Source organism: Nanorana parkeri, unplaced genomic scaffold (genome assembly GCF_000935625.1).
Source record: "Nanorana parkeri isolate BGI_ZX_2015 unplaced genomic scaffold, ASM93562v1 scaffold455, whole genome shotgun sequence".
In the NCBI taxonomy this organism is placed as follows: domain Eukaryota; kingdom Metazoa; phylum Chordata; class Amphibia; order Anura; family Dicroglossidae; genus Nanorana; species Nanorana parkeri.
In genome coordinates, this window is record NW_017306723.1 from 1150010 (window position 1) to 1170097 (window position 20088).

At 42.1% G+C, this 20088-nt stretch overlaps 1 protein-coding gene across 4 annotated transcripts in view; it reads right to left on the minus strand.

The window, feature by feature from the left end:
- Window positions 1–20088, minus strand: part of OLFM1 (olfactomedin 1) — a 60023-nt gene that overhangs the window by 29605 nt on the left and 10330 nt on the right. For 2 of the 4 annotated variants that reach the window (XM_018560450.1, XM_018560452.1), the window contains exons 2-3: window positions 2388–2537; window positions 239–394 (exon numbers count right to left, since the gene is read on the minus strand). In XM_018560450.1, the coding sequence (XP_018415952.1) occupies window positions 239–394; window positions 2388–2537 (306 nt within the window). Of the gene's footprint in view, window positions 1–238; window positions 395–2387; window positions 2538–4588; window positions 5194–20088 lie in introns of those variants that run through there. The other 2 variants (XM_018560449.1, XM_018560448.1) reach the window with 2 other exon arrangements.

Genomic DNA, 20088 nt, shown 5'->3' on the forward strand with positions numbered 1-20088 from the left:
AAGGAGAATGGAGTAGCATGCCTCTAGATCATTGTCTATCAAAACATTACCAACTACATATTAATGCACTTACTTATGGTAAATCATAATACACAATGGGAAATATGTTTGAGTGAAGGTAGGCAACCTATGTGACACAGCTTTCTGTATAACTAAAATGCCCGTCAGGGATTTCTAGTTCTACAGGAGCCATGCAAACACAGTTCACCAAGCCCTAGCTATTAGGAACAGTACTCACCTTGAACTGCCTGGCCTGGTGCTGCCTGTGAGTCTCTTCCACTTGTTTAAATTTTGATTCCAGGCCTTTCATTTGATTCTCCATCCTTTCTACATATTGCAGGTCTCTCTGGGTCCGCCTGTCCAGAACTTCTATTGATTGGGACATATTTTGCACCTGAAAATAGAATAAAAGAAAAACAGATGTACAAGGCAGCCAAGTTTAATATTTGATTGTTTATCATGGTGTTGTTCCATCTAGAGCTAATATACCGCTACATAAATCCTAGACAACACTTGCACTATAGGCCTCATATGATATACATCTTGCTTGATCAAGCACTGAATATAGATGTGTTCCCAGGCTAACAAATTACAGCACCCCAACCATCAAGTTGGTAATCTCATTTTCCTTCTCATGAAATCATATTTAGACCAGTAACTTAAAATCACAAAAGGTAAAAGAAATGGGATAATTATTACCACTCTATTTTCAAGACACATTTTCTATCTTATTTTGGATATTTAGTTTTATTTTTAACTTATTAGGCAGACAAGCGACTGCACATCTTATGGGCTTTACATTCCTGGTGCATCTAAACAAAATGTGTGCAAAATTTTAGTTTGTTTTCCTAAAAAAATAACCACAGCTGTGTCCTGCTGGCATTCTGCAGAGTGTGAATATTTTTCTCCAAGTGGGAAAGCAGGGATCTCCTTGTTGAGATCCAACACTCCCCCTTCAGAGACTGAACTCTCCAATCAGCAGGAAGCATAATCTTTCCTGATTGTAGAGCTATAGCTGACTCAGCAGGGGCTGACTCAGCAGGGGGGACTCAGCAGGGGGCATATAGGACATCCTCAAAGAAATCACTGCTACCCCACAAAGGTCAATTTCTTCAGCATGCTGACAGGGGACAGGCTTTTCCACCCAGGCTGTGGCTGCTTTAGAAAGAAAACTAACTAAAACCAGGGGAAAACCATTTGTTTTGATGGACCTAAAATGTATCTTGCTGCTTTAAACTGCAGGTTCAGTTGAGCTTTAAGTTGGTCTTCTTTGCGAGAGACTAAATAGCTCACTTGCATAAACTCGGCCTCATAACTTTGAATAGCTACTAAAAGCATATGACACAAGCCATTTCTGTGTGTCCTAGATTTGTACACACAAGATTCGGGCAGCCTTTGCCTCAAGCTACTGTGCGGCTACAAGCTCCAGCATGTTTGGAAGCCAGCTGGCAGTACATACTGGGTTTTGTAGTCCTTTTATAGATGGAGAGTCATATGTTGTTGATGGCTTGCCTTAAGCATTATAACATTTCTGTGTAAGTAGGACTGCACGCCTGCCTATTGACCTATATCAGGTTTACAGATGACACCATTCTGTACACCCTGCCAGTAAACAGCTTTGTGTTTTGGTTGTGATTTAACCAAATTTGCAAACTCCGCAGAAGTCTAGTCATAAGACTTTGCTATTGGCTGCTACACAACTATGTGTCCAAACATGTACAGAGTAGACTATAGTATGTGAGGCCTTCACAGCCTAGAATGGGTAATGGCATGGGTCTGACCGTGACTTTTGAGGATGGCAAATATCCATAATACAAATTCTGTTATTGCCCCACTACAGGCCTTGTACACCTGTGTTGGACACCCATATCTGTCAGATTTGGCTGTTGCGTGCAAATTCAACTGTAATTCCAATTGGTAACCTGCAAAAATATCCAGCAACTCAATCTGTGTAAGGGCAGATTTATTTACTAAAAGCTATTATTGAGCAGAGCTCTATGATTGCATTACAGGACACTCTGTAGTTAAGACTGGGGAGGATGTTATAACAAACAAACACTCCTGATGACCAAGGTAGCAAGATACAGCCCAGTGGAAATTATTTTCATTCGATAGAAGCTGCAAAAATCTGTGAAAATGCATCTTCGCTTTTGGTAGGTGTTGCGCTAAGCAATTTTAACTTGCATACTGACATTTTATCCAAATATAAACTTTCTCTAGGTATTAAGGCTTTCACACAAGGCATATCGCACTACAAAATGACCAATAAAGAAGACCCAGATGTTGATTCTATTAGATGTTTACTTAATCTCAAACAGCTTGCTAAAATCCCCAGAATGCATTTCCCAGCAAGCAAGCAATGAGGCCACATTTAATGTTCTCCTCACCTTTTCTAAGAGCTGCCTGAGCTGCTTTGTCCTGGCATCCCGAGAGCACATAGTCTGCTGCGGTGCCACCACTGTACATATACATCGGCCCTCGCTGTCCTGGGCAGAGCTATACACCTGCCAACTTTCTTCTGGGTTGGTTGGCAAGACCTAGAAAATAAGGAGAGGATAGAAATGAACAACAATGAAGTAAAGAATAAAGCAAAAATTGAAGTAAATGGAGAGAGAAAAAAATTATGAAAAGGAATGATAAGACTTAAATTGAAACCAAATTCCAGGCTGACATTGAAAGTATCTGGTGTGTGTGGGGTTAGACTGTGAAAAATTGGAGGCTATTAGACTTGCTTCATAAGTCACATGGATCAGCTTCAAAGTCATTATCTCCTCTTTTCAATGCACAATGCCGTATCATGATTCTTAAATGCAAAATAAAACCGTTATTTGCTTGTCATGAGAACATAAAAGCCACATAATGCTACATAGCTAAACACGGAATTGTGGCTATTTCACGCTCATTACCTGTAAAGAAATATTGTATATAACCTTGGTAACCATTCTTTTACAAAAAATAACCATGAAGAGTTTTTGCATTATACTATCCACCACAAAATAAAGGCTTCTCGTTTTAAGTCGAGCTGTGATCTTGCACAGCACTCACCACATAGTCAGCTCAAATTGTAATTACACAGAAAAAAGTCAGAACTCTGCTACTTAATCTCACTGGCTGGGAACCAAATTGCCGGCTGTCTTGGCATGCAGCAAAATGACAAGAGCATTGGAAATTGAACACACTCTAAGGCACTTTTGCACTTCCAAGATTTTACTTAGGTACAGTGTGGGGATGCTGCAGTTAGTTCTTCAAAGATGAGATTTCTGCTGAGTTTTTAAATGAAGATGGCCTTGAAGGATACATTGCTGATTTAGTTAGACCTGTGCGATCAGTGAATGCTATCTCTAGGACCTGCCAGCTTTGTGGAGAGTTGTGTGATTTGTGACTCGCTCAGTGCCGTTTACTTGCTGGCAAAGTAATGCTGAACTAAACCTTAACTACTGCAATAATTGTTCATACAGATGCATATAATCAAAATCTGCATCTACACATTCTAGAAGCCAGATTGATGCGTGCTGCACAAAATAGGAGTGGCCTGAATTCTGAGGACAGCCTCAGTTCTGGGCTTTAAAAACATTTTAGGGGAAATTTCACCTCTAGTGGCGACTTAAATTCTAAATATAACCTCAGTTCTAGGAGTGATTCTTATGTGTCAGATTTTCTCTGTTCTACAGATCAAAAGTCTAGGCGGTATCGCAATTCGAGGCATGACAAAAATTCTAGGCTTGACCTTGATTCCGAGGGTGATATGATAACCTTGATTCTAGGTCTAGAATTGTAGATATGATCTTTATTGTTGGAAGGATCTGAGTACTAGCTATTACCTCAATTCTGGGGGAATTTTATATTCTATGGATGACTTGTATTGCAGGACGTGATCCAAATTTGATGGATCACATACTGTGAGGAGATCTAGGGGGCCGAATTTATATGTGATAAATATAAGGTGACAAAATACAAAGTAAACAAACAGAAACAAATCCCTTTTCCCTTGTCTTTGTTCGTCACATAGATACACACTGATTATAAATATACATTTTTTTATATTTGTTTTTCATGCGCTAAACAGACCATGCTATATGACGGAGCAGTGTGTAATAGGCACAGCTGGCCAAAAGGATGGATAAGGAGAGATTGGGATTTGTTTTTTCAGATGCCTTCAACTGAGAATCTCTCCTCTTGTCCTTCCTGCTGCCACTTGTCTCTCCGCTATGATAATGAGGATTGTAGAAAGGCTTCTAATGTCTCTCTTGTGACCGAAGAACCATTTAACAGAGATTCCTGCCGCCTTCACATTCACACAGGGTGCTGAGCAGTGACTGCATCCCTGATCCCAGGACACTGGAAGAGAAAGCCATTCCTTCTGTAATAGCCACAACAATATTATCTAGACCTCCTCCCTTTTTATTGCTTTGTTCCACAGACCAATCTGCTGTTTAACCTTGCATTTTAACTCGCTCACAGTGGTGGAGAGAGCAAGATGTGCTGATATCTTACACTCTGGGGTTAACATAATCTCACATATACACCCTCCCCCCAAACATTTGGGCATAAACAGCCAACTGGTGCCTGGCATTTTATTCCCCACAACTCACCCCGATGCTTCTGTCCAATGTGCCTGGATTGGCAGCTGTTAGCTTTGTGGTGTTTAAGCCCACCAGCGACGGCAGGGTTTGTGACATCCAGTTGGTAATCATTGCCATGGTGCTCAGGACAACCCCAATCTTAAGTAAAGGCACAGACATCTCTGCTCCGGTCTCCTTCGCCAACAAACCTTCATTCTGTAGCAGCCGGGGAAGTTGACTTTGACTTCAGAGAGCTTGCAGGCATCATTGGTGCCTCCCAATCCTCCAGCATGGCAAGTCGCCTCCGAGACATCTTTGCCTGCAGATCAAGCTGTGCCTCGATGCTTCTAGCACAAAACAAATTCTTTCAGGATGTGGGAAGAAAAAAAAATGTGAGAAAGCCGGTGAGTGGAAGGTGAGCAGAATTCTCTCTCACACTCTCTCTGGTGCTGAGCCTTGGCCGGTATCCTTTTCACAAAATGCTGGTCCTCCTCCGGAAGAGAGAGGTTATTTTAAGAGCGTATCCCTGCTGCTGCTGGCTGCCAGTCTCCAGATCCCTACCAAGCTGTGCAATTGACATGCAACTAACTGATCAGAGGAAGGCTGGGGATGGATTAGTGCTGGGAGGAGGGGCTGCAGGTTTGTTGTAAGAAAACGCATGCTGATGTCACGTTAGATTTTTTTTTTGTTTTTCACTCTCATCCCTATGCCCCCCTCCCTGATTCTGCCCACCCCTTACTTGTTATTTTAAAAGAGGATTTTAGAAAAGAAGTATAGCCAGGTGAAAATGCTGCCTAGTGCAAAAATCACCCTCATTAAAGGAACCCAGCACTTCAACAATTACATTACATTATACAGCTGCCTCCTGCTCTGACTTAAATGCCACTGCTGAAAACGAAGTGACTTATTAAGAAATTATCATCTATACTCGCTGCTTTCTCAACATGTGATCCTGCTATTGTACAAAAAAACAGTGGTAAAGTTTCCAGCCAGCAGGTGCTGAGATCTGTGTGTAAATATATAAATAGTATATTGCATGCTGTGACATGCTCTATAGATTATCGTGTTCATATAGAATTTTATTTATCTCCATCGCTCCCTCCCTGTCTCCCTCCTCCTCATCCCTGAACTCTCTTCTCTATCTTTTCTCCTTCCCTTCTCTCTATCCTTCACCCCTGTCTCGCTTCTGCTCTACACCCACCTTTCTTTTTTTCCCTCTCCCACTTTTCTCTCTCTCCTCCCCTATTTCTCTTTTTCTCTCATGTCATTTATCCCTTCCCTCTCCCTATCCTTCAACCCTGTCTCACTTCTCCGCACCTTTTTTTTTTCCTCTCTCTTCCCTTCTCTTTCTTGCTTTCTACTTTTTACTCCTTTTTTTTCCTTTGTTCTCTCTCTCTCTCTCTCTTTTTTCACTATCTCTCTTTTTTAATCTCTCTCTCTCTCTCTCTCTCTCTCTCTCTCTCTCTCTCTCTCTGCTGAAATTTCTCCTGCCAAGTAAATAAAGAGGAAAGAACATTTTCCCTTTTATAATAGATAAACCACGAACCACAGTGAGTTGGTCGGCTTTTATTTGCAGTTCAGCAACCAAATGGCTCATTTAGTGGTTTCAGCGATGATGGAGTTAAACTCTGACAGTGATCGATGTAAAGTGCAGCAAGTAAGTGGCCCCGAGGGAACACAAGAGGAATCAGTGAGGATGCTGCACTTCCTGGTAGAATGGGCCATTGCAGGGCAGGTATGAGCACCATTAACATAATGTATGTAAATGATTCCGCCTTGTGAAAGTGCTGACACAGGTAAGCGCCCCTCTGGCACAAGCAAAGAGAGCAGCCAATGATTGGAAAATTGATTATGATACAATTTGTAATTGATAAGCTCTTGTTTAGTTCATCTCTTTTATATCCTAAATTAATGAACACAATCTTGCTAGTACACAATAGGAATGTGAAGTATGGTGTGGCGGCGCCATCTGCTGATGCTTTCTCTAACTGCACCTCTATTTGTTCAAGAGGTCAGTTCTCTCCACTGCACCAATTAAAAAGATGCACTTCACGCCTTTAATTAAGGGGTGCAGGATGTGGGAGATTATACACATTTAGATCCCAGGCTACTTCCATTTCTGTGGCATTATTTTAATACTCTTAGGGCCAATTACAGTTATATCAAGAGACATGGGTAATAGGCCAATTATAGCTGTATCAGGAGTCTTAGGCAGAATGAAGCCACAGTAGAGTGTCATTCAACTGCAGATGAATGTTTCCCCCTCCTTGATACTCATCAGAGCATACAACAGACCATTAGGGAAGACATGCAAGAGAATTACTGACTTTTTACTGTAATGACCAGAGAAGCAAATCTTGGTGTTTTGTTTTTTGTTTTTTTTTCAGAGACATTAAATAACGTAGAAATGGACATGTCTGCTGATTCAGTAGCACTGCAATTCTCAGCATGCATTTCCAGAGCCCTCTTGTCATTTTGGCATAAGGTAATCAAACATCTAAGGAGGCAGAAATAAAGGAAGTAGCCTTAGTATGATGAAGCTGCCTAAATCCCACCAAATAGCACTTCTTGTACCCACCCCTAGATCCTTTCCTGTCCTCCCCACCTGTAGTGCAGCCCCTCCCTTCCTTGTGATTAACAATATGCCCTTTTTCCCCATTAAATTCATGCTGAGTGAATGCTATTCAGTGGGGCAGATGGCACACTGTGGTTTTCTATGGAGAAAATGGCAGTATTTAAGATCACTCGTCTTATGTTGCTCTTTGTAGAGCATATATGGAGCTTCTAAAAATATGAGCTTAGGCCTGAACACTTTGAACCTAGGGCTTGCCACATATGAAACAGTTGGAGGAATTTGTTGTTTCTGTTTTATGTTGTAGGCAGGGCCTGATTTTGCTCTCTCTGCTGCCCCAAGGTCAGGTTCCTCAATGCAACCCCCCTCCCCCCGGGCCTTAGAAGATAGGAATTTCACACCCCTGCTGCCCCTCTACTCCCTGCTGCCCCAAGGTCGGGCTTTGGTTGGCCTTGTGGGAAAGCCGGCCCTGATTGTAGAGTTGCTGTCTTCTCACTTTTTAAAAATTCTACATTGTCATTGCATATTTGGATTGATTGATTGTAAATGAACAAGTAATGACTATTGATATTTAACAGTCATGACTGCCTGTTGTTTCTGATTGCTTGTACTGGCTTGCATCTGCAGCTTCTAGCCAACATAAAGATTATTTCTGTAACAGATATCTCCCCATTTCTGCTGCTCATCATAGATTGTTCACTTGTTTGATTAACTCAGTCTTCTGAAAACTAAGGCTCATGTCAGACGGGTGATTCTGTTGTTAGAGACAAATCGCTAGCGGCAGGATCGCTATAGAGGCTGCTTGCCTGTCCCTATGGAACCGCTCCTTATGTAGTGAGATGTTGCTCTGCCAGTGGCCTGGACGCTGTCAGTGGCACTAGATCACTAGTGATGGGAGCAATATCTTGCTTCCTCGGCTACGGGTGGGGAGATTGATTCAAAATGGTTAGCTTCTTCGGAGACCGACCATTGGCGATTTTGACAGATATTTTATTATCTTGCAGTTCAGCTTCATGACAGCCCATTTATTTTCAATGAAGTCAGGCTAATGAATAGCCTTACAATCGAATTGTACATTCTCGTTTAGATGTACCAACCCCCTGAAAGGGGCCTCCCTAAACAATCAATCTTATTTATATCCAAACACACAGGCCTTTGCTCGATGTACTGGTTGGTAAGAAAGAAATTGGAAAATCAAATTGTAACTAGTGTTACCAACTTTAGTTTTATGAGGCCGACTAGCTTGCTTATGATTTCCATGTTACGGATTTAAATTTTGGTTGTCACATCATAGTCTGAATGTCTCTTTAAGGGCTTGTGTCCATGGGCATTAAACTCAGAAGAAAGTCAAACACAATGGGGGGGTATTCATAAAAATTGGAGCAGACAGAATTTGGAGCAACCAAACCACTTCTCTTTTCAGTTTGTTCAGATAAGCTTTGAAAATGAATGAGAGAAGCTTATTGGTTGCCATGATTCTGTCTGTTCACACCTGGGCGTTCCTATGCGCTGTAAAGCGCTCAACATGTGATAACCAATGATTGCCTATGGGCATGGTTCCCACCTGGGCGTTTTACAGCGCGTAGGTATGCGCTGAAAAACGCCCTACGCCCAAAGAAGCACAGGAGCTTCTTTGGGGCGTATTAGCTGCGCGTATCCATTAGGATACAGCCGGATAGCCCTCGTTAAATGCGCGCCACGAAACGCACGGCAAATGCGCATATTCCGTGCGCCCAGGTGTGAACCCAGCCTAAGTTGCTGTTATATTCACATGAAACAATCTCACAAGGAAAAAAAAAAGCAGCTCGTTTAAAAAAAAAAAATGTACAAGATCGCTTATGTATTCTGACCATTATCTGTAATGGTCAGAATACATAACCTAAAAGTCAGGTTTCATGCTGCATTTTATTTTATGTGAATGTGATGTTGGAGCATTGGATATGTTTGCTTTGCTGCTGTGATCAGCAAGGTGGGGCACATTAATTGGTAAAGGAGCTTACAATCTAAGGCCCCTACCACTCCCACGCACGCACACACACTAGGGCCAATTTAGTCAGGAGCCAATTATCCTGCCAGCATGTTTTTGGACTGTGGGATGAAACTGGAGGAAACCCATGCAAGCACAAGGAGAGCATGCAAATTCCATGTAGATATTGTGCTGCTTGGGATTTGCATGGAGCACCCCAGTGCTGCAAGACAAGGGTGCTAATCACTACGCCACTGTGCTGCCCCATATATTACATAGTACATGCAGGATTCCTGGCACAGAATTTCTATTAGTTACATCAGTAACAAGAATGAATATCCAACACCTCTGTTTCCTATTCACAGTTATTACAAAAGTGTATTTATGGTGCAGGGTCAGTGATCCAGATAGCATCCTGCAGAGCTTTGGCTAAGGATTCCGTTCTTTCCATATATACTGACAGTATGTTCCGCTCTGATGATGGAAATGCTTTTTGCAGAACTGCCAAACCAAAATTTATTTTTCAAAAGTCTTACTGCCTGAAAATCACGGATGTCAAAGCTTAATGGATGTAGCATCTTGGCTCCTGCTTTTTTGGAAACCACAAAAGTAATTTTTTTTACGCCTGTTATATTTAGATGTGATAGAAACATGTCATATTTTAATCAATAATACATTTTTCACATACAACCTGGTTTTTGTTTTTGCATGCCACCGGCTGTGAATCTCTGGGCACTCAGCGGACATTTTCTATAGTTGTTGTTTCCTGTTGGCTTGTGAAACACAGATTCATTTGTATAGTATTTGTATGTTATATAAAGGATGATACCACTCCCAGTGGAGAGCTGAGTATTTCTCAAAAGCTTGCACAGGAAATAATATTCAATCGGTTAATAAAATATACTGCTGCAATATTCACTTTCCTGCTATTATCTATGGCTAGCAGAATCTTGTGATGTTTTATAAATAAAAGATTAGTGAGCTTAGAGCTCTCCTTTACTTGCACAGCGCAGCGAGTCACTCTTGCAATGAATGTAGTCCTGTAGTCTATATTCAATCCTGCAGAGGGCAGCACAGTAAAGCCAATGTGATATTTGTGATGAGGTACGGACAACTCCATAATGGCTGATGTTTCACAGCTCCTCGTGTCACCATCATATTTGCAATTGCCTTGCACTATAAGAACCGGCCTGCCAGCTGCTAGACCGATCCCTTCTGCCTCACTCCCCCTCCGCTCTGGCAACAGGGGTGTCACCCAGACCGGGTGCCAGGTGATACCCCGCTGGGCCGTCATTGCGCACGCGTGACATCACATGCACGTGCACAATGACGTTGCATGCGCTTACTTGTCAGTGGCCATCTCTGTGATGGACGCCGGCAAAGAGAGGAGGAAATGTTCACCCGGAGGGTTAAGGTATGCCACCAGGTCCCCTCCTTTCTCGTGCAGCTGTCACACCGTGCGAGCTGCACCCCCCTTGTAATGCCACAGTCTAAGGTCCTGTGAGTCATCATGTCCTATACAGTGTATAGGACGTGAGAACGCCAAGAGCCATTCAAATGCTGGAGAGGAGGAGGAGGAGACAGGCTGCAGGGATTGGTCTCTCAGGCAGCTGACTGCAAGGGTTAGGTGAGTATATCTGTTATTTTTGTCCCCAGACAAAAATTAGCACTTAACCTTTGCAAAGTGGGGGTAGCTCCACTGCAAGGGTTAAAGTAATGTATGCCCGGAGTTCTTCTGAAAATGACCACTAACAGTGAAGCTGAATTGGTCACTGCCCTTTAGCTAGGTTAAAGGAGGAATGGTGCTCAGAGTAGGTGATGCTACTTTATATCAGCTTTATTATGGTTTACAGTTATTAGCACTGCAGGCTTGGGGCATCACAGACATGCAGGCATTAGGTAAATCTTTTGGCATGTAAAACGGATCCTGTACGTGCAGTAACATTAAATTTAGCCCTGAAGCTGGAGTTACCCTTTACATTTTTAGCATCCTAACCAGATGCGCAGCGTAATTCGTTTCTCGGTGACCTTGTTTCCAGATTCCAGCTGGTGTAATGTGGCAGGTTATTCCTCCACTGATACCGACTGACACTCCAGTGCCTGACCTCTTCTGTGTGTTATGCCTTGTTAACCCATTTGGCTAAACTAGATAGTAGGTGTTCAATGCTTTCCAACGCACCTTAGAGGTTATTGAATGGTCAGTGTACAGCACAGTACAAATGTGTGGTAGTGTCACGTAGCGGTGCTGCACAAACTATTCAGCACGTCGTGTTTGGGATGCTTTACATTTGGCAACCACCTCAATTCATGTAAATGAAAGTGAGCCATAACCGTGTCTATAGCGATTACGGTGCGGTTTACAAGCATTTTTGAAGAGTATACAAGGTGCTGTACTGTAACAGCACCATCCAGTACTAGTGGCAGCCAGAACTAGTACCTGTACATCCACTTCCAGTGCCAGCCAGTTCTACATAACTTCCCCGTATCAAAAACATGTCTTAAATTTGGGTTAGTGCTATAGATGTGTTAAGAGTAATTCGTCACTTGGTAATGTTTGACACATATGTAAACAAGGCCTTATAGTTAAAGAACTCTATTTTAATCTTTTAAAACAAGACGCTTTCAGGACCCCTTCATCTAAGGTCCAAGCAATACGGACACACTAAGGTTATAGCAAAATGTTATGAAGAAATCTAAACATTTGATTATTATTATATAAAGCCATTACCAGACACATACTTTGTGTCTGTGCCCGCCAGTTTACACATCATGCCTGTGTTAGCTTACATAGGGCAGAGTAGGGAAAGCTACCATGGCATTAGGGGTAATGCTGAGATTTTTCCCTTTTCTAGACCTATTGTAACATGTTGTGGAGTAGTACTGTGCATGGAGCTAAAATTCTAATTTCTAATTTCTGTCTGTGAGACGTCTCAACTCTCCCGGACATTGCTAGAGTCTCCCCCTATTAGATAGCAGCTCCCGGACACCCGGGAGAGAAACATTTTGTCCCAGGAAGGTTTACTCTGCTCAATCGAGCAGAGTAAACCTTTCCCTGCTGTTTTTTTGTTTTTTTTCTGACATTGGGGCCGCTGGCTGCCATCAGTCAGGGAAAAAAAAAAACCAGCATAGGAATGAATAGCTGGATTGCTATTGGCTATTTCAATTTGTAATAGCCAATAGCAAACTAGCTATTGCACCCACCCACTGCCGCTTTTAATAAGCAGAGGTGGACTTAAAGCTCTCCATCAGGTCCTCTTCTGCTGACTGACAGCAGCAGAGGGTGGGTGCAATAGCTAGCTTGCTATTGGCTATTGCAAATTGATCTAGCCAATAGCAGCCTAGCTATTCATTCCTATGCTTTTTTTTTTTTTTGAAAGCAGCAGCTGTCAGAATACTAAAAAAAAACAGCAGATAGCAAGGGAAGGAATAGCTTCTTTGCTATCTGCCATCATTTCGGGGGGGTGGTGCTCTCTTCTTTGTTGTTGCACGGGGGATTTGACAGAGGGCACCTCCATGAAATGACTCATTTCAGGTTGGGATCCCTGGTCTTTCTCAACAAGCAGTAATTTCTCTCCAGTTAGGCACATGCAGGAGAAATGACATTTAAAAAAAAAAAAGGCCTGCAGCCACACCTCATTCAATGCATGCCATAGCTGGACAGGACTGCACCAGGAAGAAATAATCTGATGCAGCAGAGGCATCCTCTTTGTGCAAATGTTTCTGCCATGGTGACGGCAAAACAGGTGGACACAAACACATAGTTGGTGAGGGTGTCAGGATGTCTGTTTCCATTTTAGCTGCTGCTCCTGCTGCATTGAAAGTAAGTAAAAGTTTTTTCTTTGCATGTATTACTTCTAGCAAATGTTTCTTTCAAAGAGGTCTGCTTCTCCAACAGAGCAGTGCTCTACTTTTCAGCGATGAAAGCCATCGTGTGAGACAACAAAGCCTCTAAGCATACAGAAAGCGATCCGCCGCAGCTGTCAGTCTGATCTCCAGCCAAAAGCATTAAGCCTCTATTATCTCCTCATATTCCTAATCTAACACCAATCAGCCTAATTCTATTATGCAGAGTCTATAACATGCCAGAGAGTGGCTGTGCGATTAGCTGTGGTCACACCCGGTCTCAGAGGATGGGCGATCTGTACAGTTAGAAGTTTCAGCTCTCCACGATCTCCATAAAATAGTCTGACTGGAACCAGCGATGAATATTTCAGCACGCTGCACTTATCATTAAATATTTGTAGGTCCTGGCTCTCTGCAGCCACTAAAACCTAAATGGATTCAATAAAAATCACATTGCTGCCGGTGATACAATGCAACTAGCTGCTGACCCTAAGCCCAGCTAGCACCCATCAGCTCAACCATCAACAAAAGCTGAGGTGATATAGGATACATGCCTTGCCATGCTTTGTTCAGAATTCTCCATTATTTATATTATCAAACAGGCAATCTATGGAGACCACAAATGTGGACTGATGACCATGTCTTGGAGTCCTTGATATCTGTCCCTATTCCCTCTCCTGTCATTATTTTCCCTCTTTATACCTACACAAGCACTTTCTTTTATTCTTATTGCTGTCAAACTTCACTCCACCTGTTGCTGATTTTCACACAAACAAACACATGACCCGCATTTTTCAGGCACTCCCATTGAAGTCTCTTGGGGCCAAAATGCCTGACTCTGCTCCAAAAGAAACTCTTACTTTTTAGAGCTACTGGCACTTTGCTACAAGTGGCAGAACAATCATCTGTGAAAAGGAGCCATAGAAAACAATGTGGATTCCTCCTGTTGAGTGTTGTAGAGCCTAGGCATCCAAGCTACAAAACACAGGGTGTGAATTGGGCCTTAGAAATAGTAGAGACCAGAGGAAAGGGTTGACTCCAACTTTTCTTGATTCCATTTTGGCCAACGCATCTGTTTTATGTAACCCATGAAGTTTGCTTAACCATAGTTAGATTTCACAGCAATGGCCATCTGCCTAGAAAACGACAGTCAGCTATTCATTTTACTTTTAAAATATTGAGAACAACAATGCCTCATTCACACGGGAAATTGAACACACCATTAGATGTGTTTTTATGCTCTCACGGGCAAAACCCTCCTTACCATCTTGTCTTGATTTGTATTGTAACTGTTAGGGATGCACCGATACAGTTTTTTCGGCAGAGTACGAGTACCAATATTTGTTTCCGGTACTTGCCGATACTGGTCCCGTGTGCCCAATTATCAGGAAGTCAGGCGGCGCATCATGACCCGCTGCCCTGCTTCTTGATTGCCTGGGAAGCTGGTGTTCTATTGAAAGAACACCTGCCTCACTTGTCGAGGCTGCCTGGCTTCCTGACCAATCAGGAAGCTGGGGTGGTGGGTCATGAGGTGCCGTCCGGCTTCCTAGTTGGTCAAGAAGCCAGGCTGCCTAGCAACAAGTGAAGCCGGCTTCCTAACCAATCAGGAAGCCGAGTGACACATCATGACCCGCCTCCCGGCTTCCTAATTGGCTAGGAAGCTGGCTTCACTTGTTGCTAGGCAGCCTGGCTTCCTAGCCAATCAGGAAGCCGGGAGGTGGGTCATAACCCACCGTCCGGCTTCCTAATTGGAAAGAAAGCCAGCTCCATGCTCCCTCGCTACATCCGGTCAGAGGGAGATCTCCCTCTGCTCGGAAGTTCCAGTATCGGAGGCAAGTATCGGAGCATTTAGGCGAGTACGAGAATTCGGCCAAATTCTTGGTATCAGCACCGATACTAGTATCGGTGCATCCCTAGTAACTGTTATGTGTTCCTTATATTGTAAAGCGCTGCACAAACTGTTGGCGCTATATAAATCCTGTATAACAATAATAATAATTTACAAAGCTTTTCTAAACACATACATGCATCTAATGATTCCTAATGGGTTTGTCCACGTTACGATTACATGCATGGAGCCATGATCATGTTACCTGCATTTAGGAAAAATTAAAGTCTGATGTGTGTCAGATCCAAATAGAGCTTCTGAATGTGACTGAAAGCATGTAAATACGACCAAACCCACTTGAACCCCTTCCTGACCAATGACGTAATTATTCCGTCACAGTCTTTCAGTTCAGTAAAGATCGGGGACAGAATATTCCCATCGGGATGGAATAATCCCATTGTGAGGTACAATGAACGCTGGTCTGTGGAGGGACCAGCGCTCATTGAGGTAATGCTATTGCTGGGTCCCGAGGCAGACCCTCAACAGCAAATTGGGAATCCGAGCACTCTGATCACGGTGATAGGTAATCACCGTGATGACAGAGCTGTGACAGCCACTGAGCTGGCTTGCAGCTCACTGTGTTGTGGAGCTGCAAGTCGGATCAGTGCGTTACAAAAGTGATACAAAGTATCTCTGAGGAGAATACAGCTATGCGGCTACGCTACTAAAGTTATGAGACAAACCTACCCCATTCTAAAATTGTTCCACACTAAAATTGTATTTCCCTCCTTGTATTTTGTGACCTACAACTTCCAAAATGAACTGAAATCCCAGACATATGATATACCCTATAAATCAGAACAAATACAAAACTTTACTATGAATTACCTTCTGTTAGCTACACTAATTATATACACATTATTATTGCCAAAACTGTGGAACATAGTTTTTTTTTTCCTTTTAAAAAATGGTATACAATATGTGTAGGTGCAATGAATGATGAAGATGGAAATTATGGTCAAACAAACACAAAGCAAAAATGGCAATATTGCTCCGGTCCCCAGGAACTAAACATTTTTCTGAAGCTAAGGGGTTAAAGCAGGTACATCTAAATGCAGGAAAAAGTGATCTGGGAAGCGTAAAAGTTGTATATACTTTCTACATAACTTATTGTCTCTTTTAAAGCTAAATGCAGGAGTACTGATGTGAATGAGGTCTAAAGCTGCCAATACTCTTTATAAAAACTGTCGGTGGTGAAGATTTGTAACAGTGACTTTGTCTGTGGAGGCCACTGAAAGGCTTCATCCATTGTACCCAGAGATATGGTGGGATTGGGTTGCTTTGGTTGAAACAGCTACAAGCACTGGTGTGTTTGTTTTTTTTATTGTGTTTTAGTAGTTAATATGTTTCTGTGAGTATATGAAAATGTATTTTGTAAGAATATAATTCCTATGATTTTATCTTTCTTTCAGTTTCCAAAATAATGAAAATCCAAATTTTCTGTTTTCAATCTTAGAAAATTGGGAGGTTTGCAGATTTCATACCATAGAAATCTGCACCATGCTCAATTTGCTGTTTGAGAAATGATTCAGTAAAATGTATTAAGTCATCCTGAATGCAACACTGTCCACATCATCCAGCTTCTGGAACTACAAGGCTCAGCAGGCACTGAAATCTTTTGCACTCCAACTTGTGGTTCCCCAGCAGCTACAACTGCCCAGTCCTGCCGTACAACCTTTTATTATCGCAGCCTAATGGCGAGTAAAGTGTTTTATTACATTTCAGCTGAGAAAGCAATTTCAGCTAAACAAGCCATGGCGTTTCTAAACTGTGCCATTTGAAGCGAAATGATGTTGTATCGGCGCAGGGGTCACTTCTCACAGCCCATATTGTCCTTCCAGACATTGCACCTCCGTACAGCTGAATCTTCCCACAGACATCATGTTTCGCCCCGGCTGTTTGGGGAGCTTTTCAGCTTCCCACGCCTCTCACTGGTACAGAGAGCAATTATCGCGGTTATATTTAGGGTGGAGGTGCTGGTTATTGTCAGCAGAACTGAGATTTGTCTCCTGCAGGAGGGGCAACTTCCCCAGAAATTAAGCTTGAACGGATTTATCGCAGACCGGAGGGCCTGGGCTACAAACCAAACTCTGTCCTAATCAGGAAAGCTTCAGCGCTGATACAAGGAGGGAGTGTGGGCTCAAATATCTGACCTTTTTTTTATAATAATACAATCACCTTTGAAGTGTGTGTGGGTGTGTGTGTGTGTGTGTGTGTGTGTGTCTTGACCTGACCTGCTTCTTCAATATTAACAGCCTTGATATGTGGTTTCTCAGTATTTAAATAACTGCCCATACATATTAGATTTCCTTCAGAGAAAGATTGGTTTACCCCTTCTCTAATGATAAACGGCCAATGTATGGACTGCCATGGCTATTCAAGGCCAAATGATGGAAAGTGAGATTCTTCATGGGCAGTGATGGTACCTGCATACACTATTGCTCCAGCTGCCTTTCAATTATGTGGATTGTAAAGTCAGAATCTCTACAATGTATTACCGTATATACTCGAGTATAAGCCGTCCCGAATATAAGCCGAGGTACCTAATTTTAGCAAAAAAAAACTGGGAAAAAGTATTGACCCGAATATAAGCCGTGGGTGGGAAATGAGGCAGCTACTGGTAGATAGATACCAATAAAATGACATTAATATTTATTTAAAAGAAAAATAACCTAGCTCTGTAAGTGGAAAAGGGGGTACAGGGCTACATATCATGTACTACGGATCATTTAACCCATTCATATTAGCAGAGGATAATTGTAAATCTATTGTTCAGTGCACTCTATATGTAGTATATAGTACATGTACATATAGAGTGCCTGCAACAATACATTTACAATGATCCTCTGCTAACATGAATGGGTTAAATGATCCATAGTACAGGGCTACATACAGATCATTTAATACATTCATGTTAGTATAATTGTAAATGTATTGTCTGCACTGTATTAGCAGTATATACTCTATATAGAGTATATACTGCTAATACAGTGCAGACAATACATTTACAATTATACTAACATGAATGTATTAAATGATCTGTATGTAGCCCTGTACTATGGATCATTTAACCCATTCATGTTAGCAGAGGATCATTGTAAATGTATTGTTGCAGGCACTCTATATGTACATGTACTATATACTACATATAGAGTGCACTGAACAATAGATTTACAATTATCCTCTGCTAATATGAATGGGTTAAATGATCCGTAGTACATGATATGTAGCCCTGTACCCCCTTTTCCACTTACAGAGCTAGGTTATTTTTCTTTTAAATAAATATTAATGTCATTTTATTGGTATCTATCTACCAGTAGCTGCCTCATTTCCCACCCACGGCTTATATTCGGGTCAATACTTTTTCCCAGTTTTTTTTTGCTAAAATTAGGTACCTCGGCTTATATTCGGGACGGCTTATACTCGAGTATATACGGTATGTAGAACAAGATGAGCAGAACTTGTACACCCTGCTCTCTAATATCAGATACACCCATCATTGCCAACACAAGACGTCGCACTGTGCATCAACTGTACATACAGAAGACAAACACATACTAGTTTAATACCCAGCTTACAGAGCAAGAGAAGTGGTACTGTGTAGAGTCCATGCACACAGGATAAGACCTGATATGGAGAATTACATCCAGCATATAGGACAAAATAAAGTGACATTGTGCAGTCTATTCATACAGAATAAGAATGGATACTGAAAATTACACTCCCCACACAGAGCAAGGGAAGGCATACTGTGTAACCTCTACAGTATACATCTAGAATAACAACAGATACTGAGGATTACACCCAGCACCATAGAAGTGCCACTATGCAGCATCTGTACATATAGAATAAGCACAGATACAGAGTTACACCCATCACCATAAAGGTGCCACTATGCAGCATCTGTACATATAGAATAAGCACAGATACCGAGTTACACCCAGCACCATAAAGGTGCCACTATGCAGCATCTGTACATATAGAATAAGCACAGATACAGAGTTACACCCAGCACCATAGAAGTGCCACTGTGCAGCATCTGTACATATAGAATAAGCACAGATACTGAGTTACACCCAGCACCATAGAAGTGCCACTGTGCAGCATCTGTACATATAGAATAAGCACAGATACCGAGTTACACCCAGCACCATAGAAGTGCCAACTACACTCAGCATACAGAATTGGGAAAAACATTGTGCAACATCCATACATACTGTAGTCTGTTTATAATGAGGACAGAAACTGCAAATTACACCCAACATTAAGTACAAGAGAAGTGTCACTGTGCAACGTCCATAGAAAAAAATCAAACGCTGAGATTTATTCCTAGTAACAGATCAAAAGAAGTGGTCATGTGCGGCACAGACATTGAGAATGACACCCTGGGCAGAGAACAAGAGAAGTGCTAGTGTGCAGAGTAAAAAACAGAGTCTGAGAGTTATACACGGCATAGAGAACAGTTGAACCAAGCACAGCACATACTGTATATATAAAGGATAAAGGCAAATAATAAGGATCACACCCAGCATACAGGACAGAAGTAGTGCTAGTGTGCAGTGTACACACCGTATATACAGAATAAGAACCGGTATTCAGCATCATTTTCTAATATACTGAGGTAATTAATTACTACAAACTAGGGATGCACCAACATATTGGCCGAAAATTGCACTTTTGACATAATGCCGAAAGTGACATTTTCTGGCCGATACAGTGGTGCATCCCTACTTTGTCTCCTCCCCGATGGGCACTGCTCTGTGTCCCAGAGGAGAGAAACTGTGACAGGCGGTCGAGCGCTGTGGGAGGAGAAAGGGGGAGCCCGCGCTGTCACAGTAGGCTGAGCTCCGCTCGCTCAGCCTACTGTGACAGTGTGTCAGGGAGAAGAGCGAGGTACAAACAGTCAGTGATCAGTGATCGCTGCGTGTTTGTAAATAATTGGACATGGTATGTTGACTACAGTGGCGTAACCAGAGTTATGGGCGCCCAGGGCAGAACATTATGTGGTTATGGTAAACACAATGTTCTCATGTTATCAATGAACAGGAACACTCAGTGTAGAGGATTCCTGCTCATTGATAATTCCGGCTGCAGAAAAAGAGGTTGATGACTCTTTGTCCTCAATCTCTTTTTTCTATTTTAAAAGGGGAATATCAGGGGTCTGTTTAGACCCCCAATATTTCCCCAAGCCCCTAAAAGTAAAGTAAAAAATAAAAATATTTAATAAAAAATGAATAAATACAAATAAATATTAAAA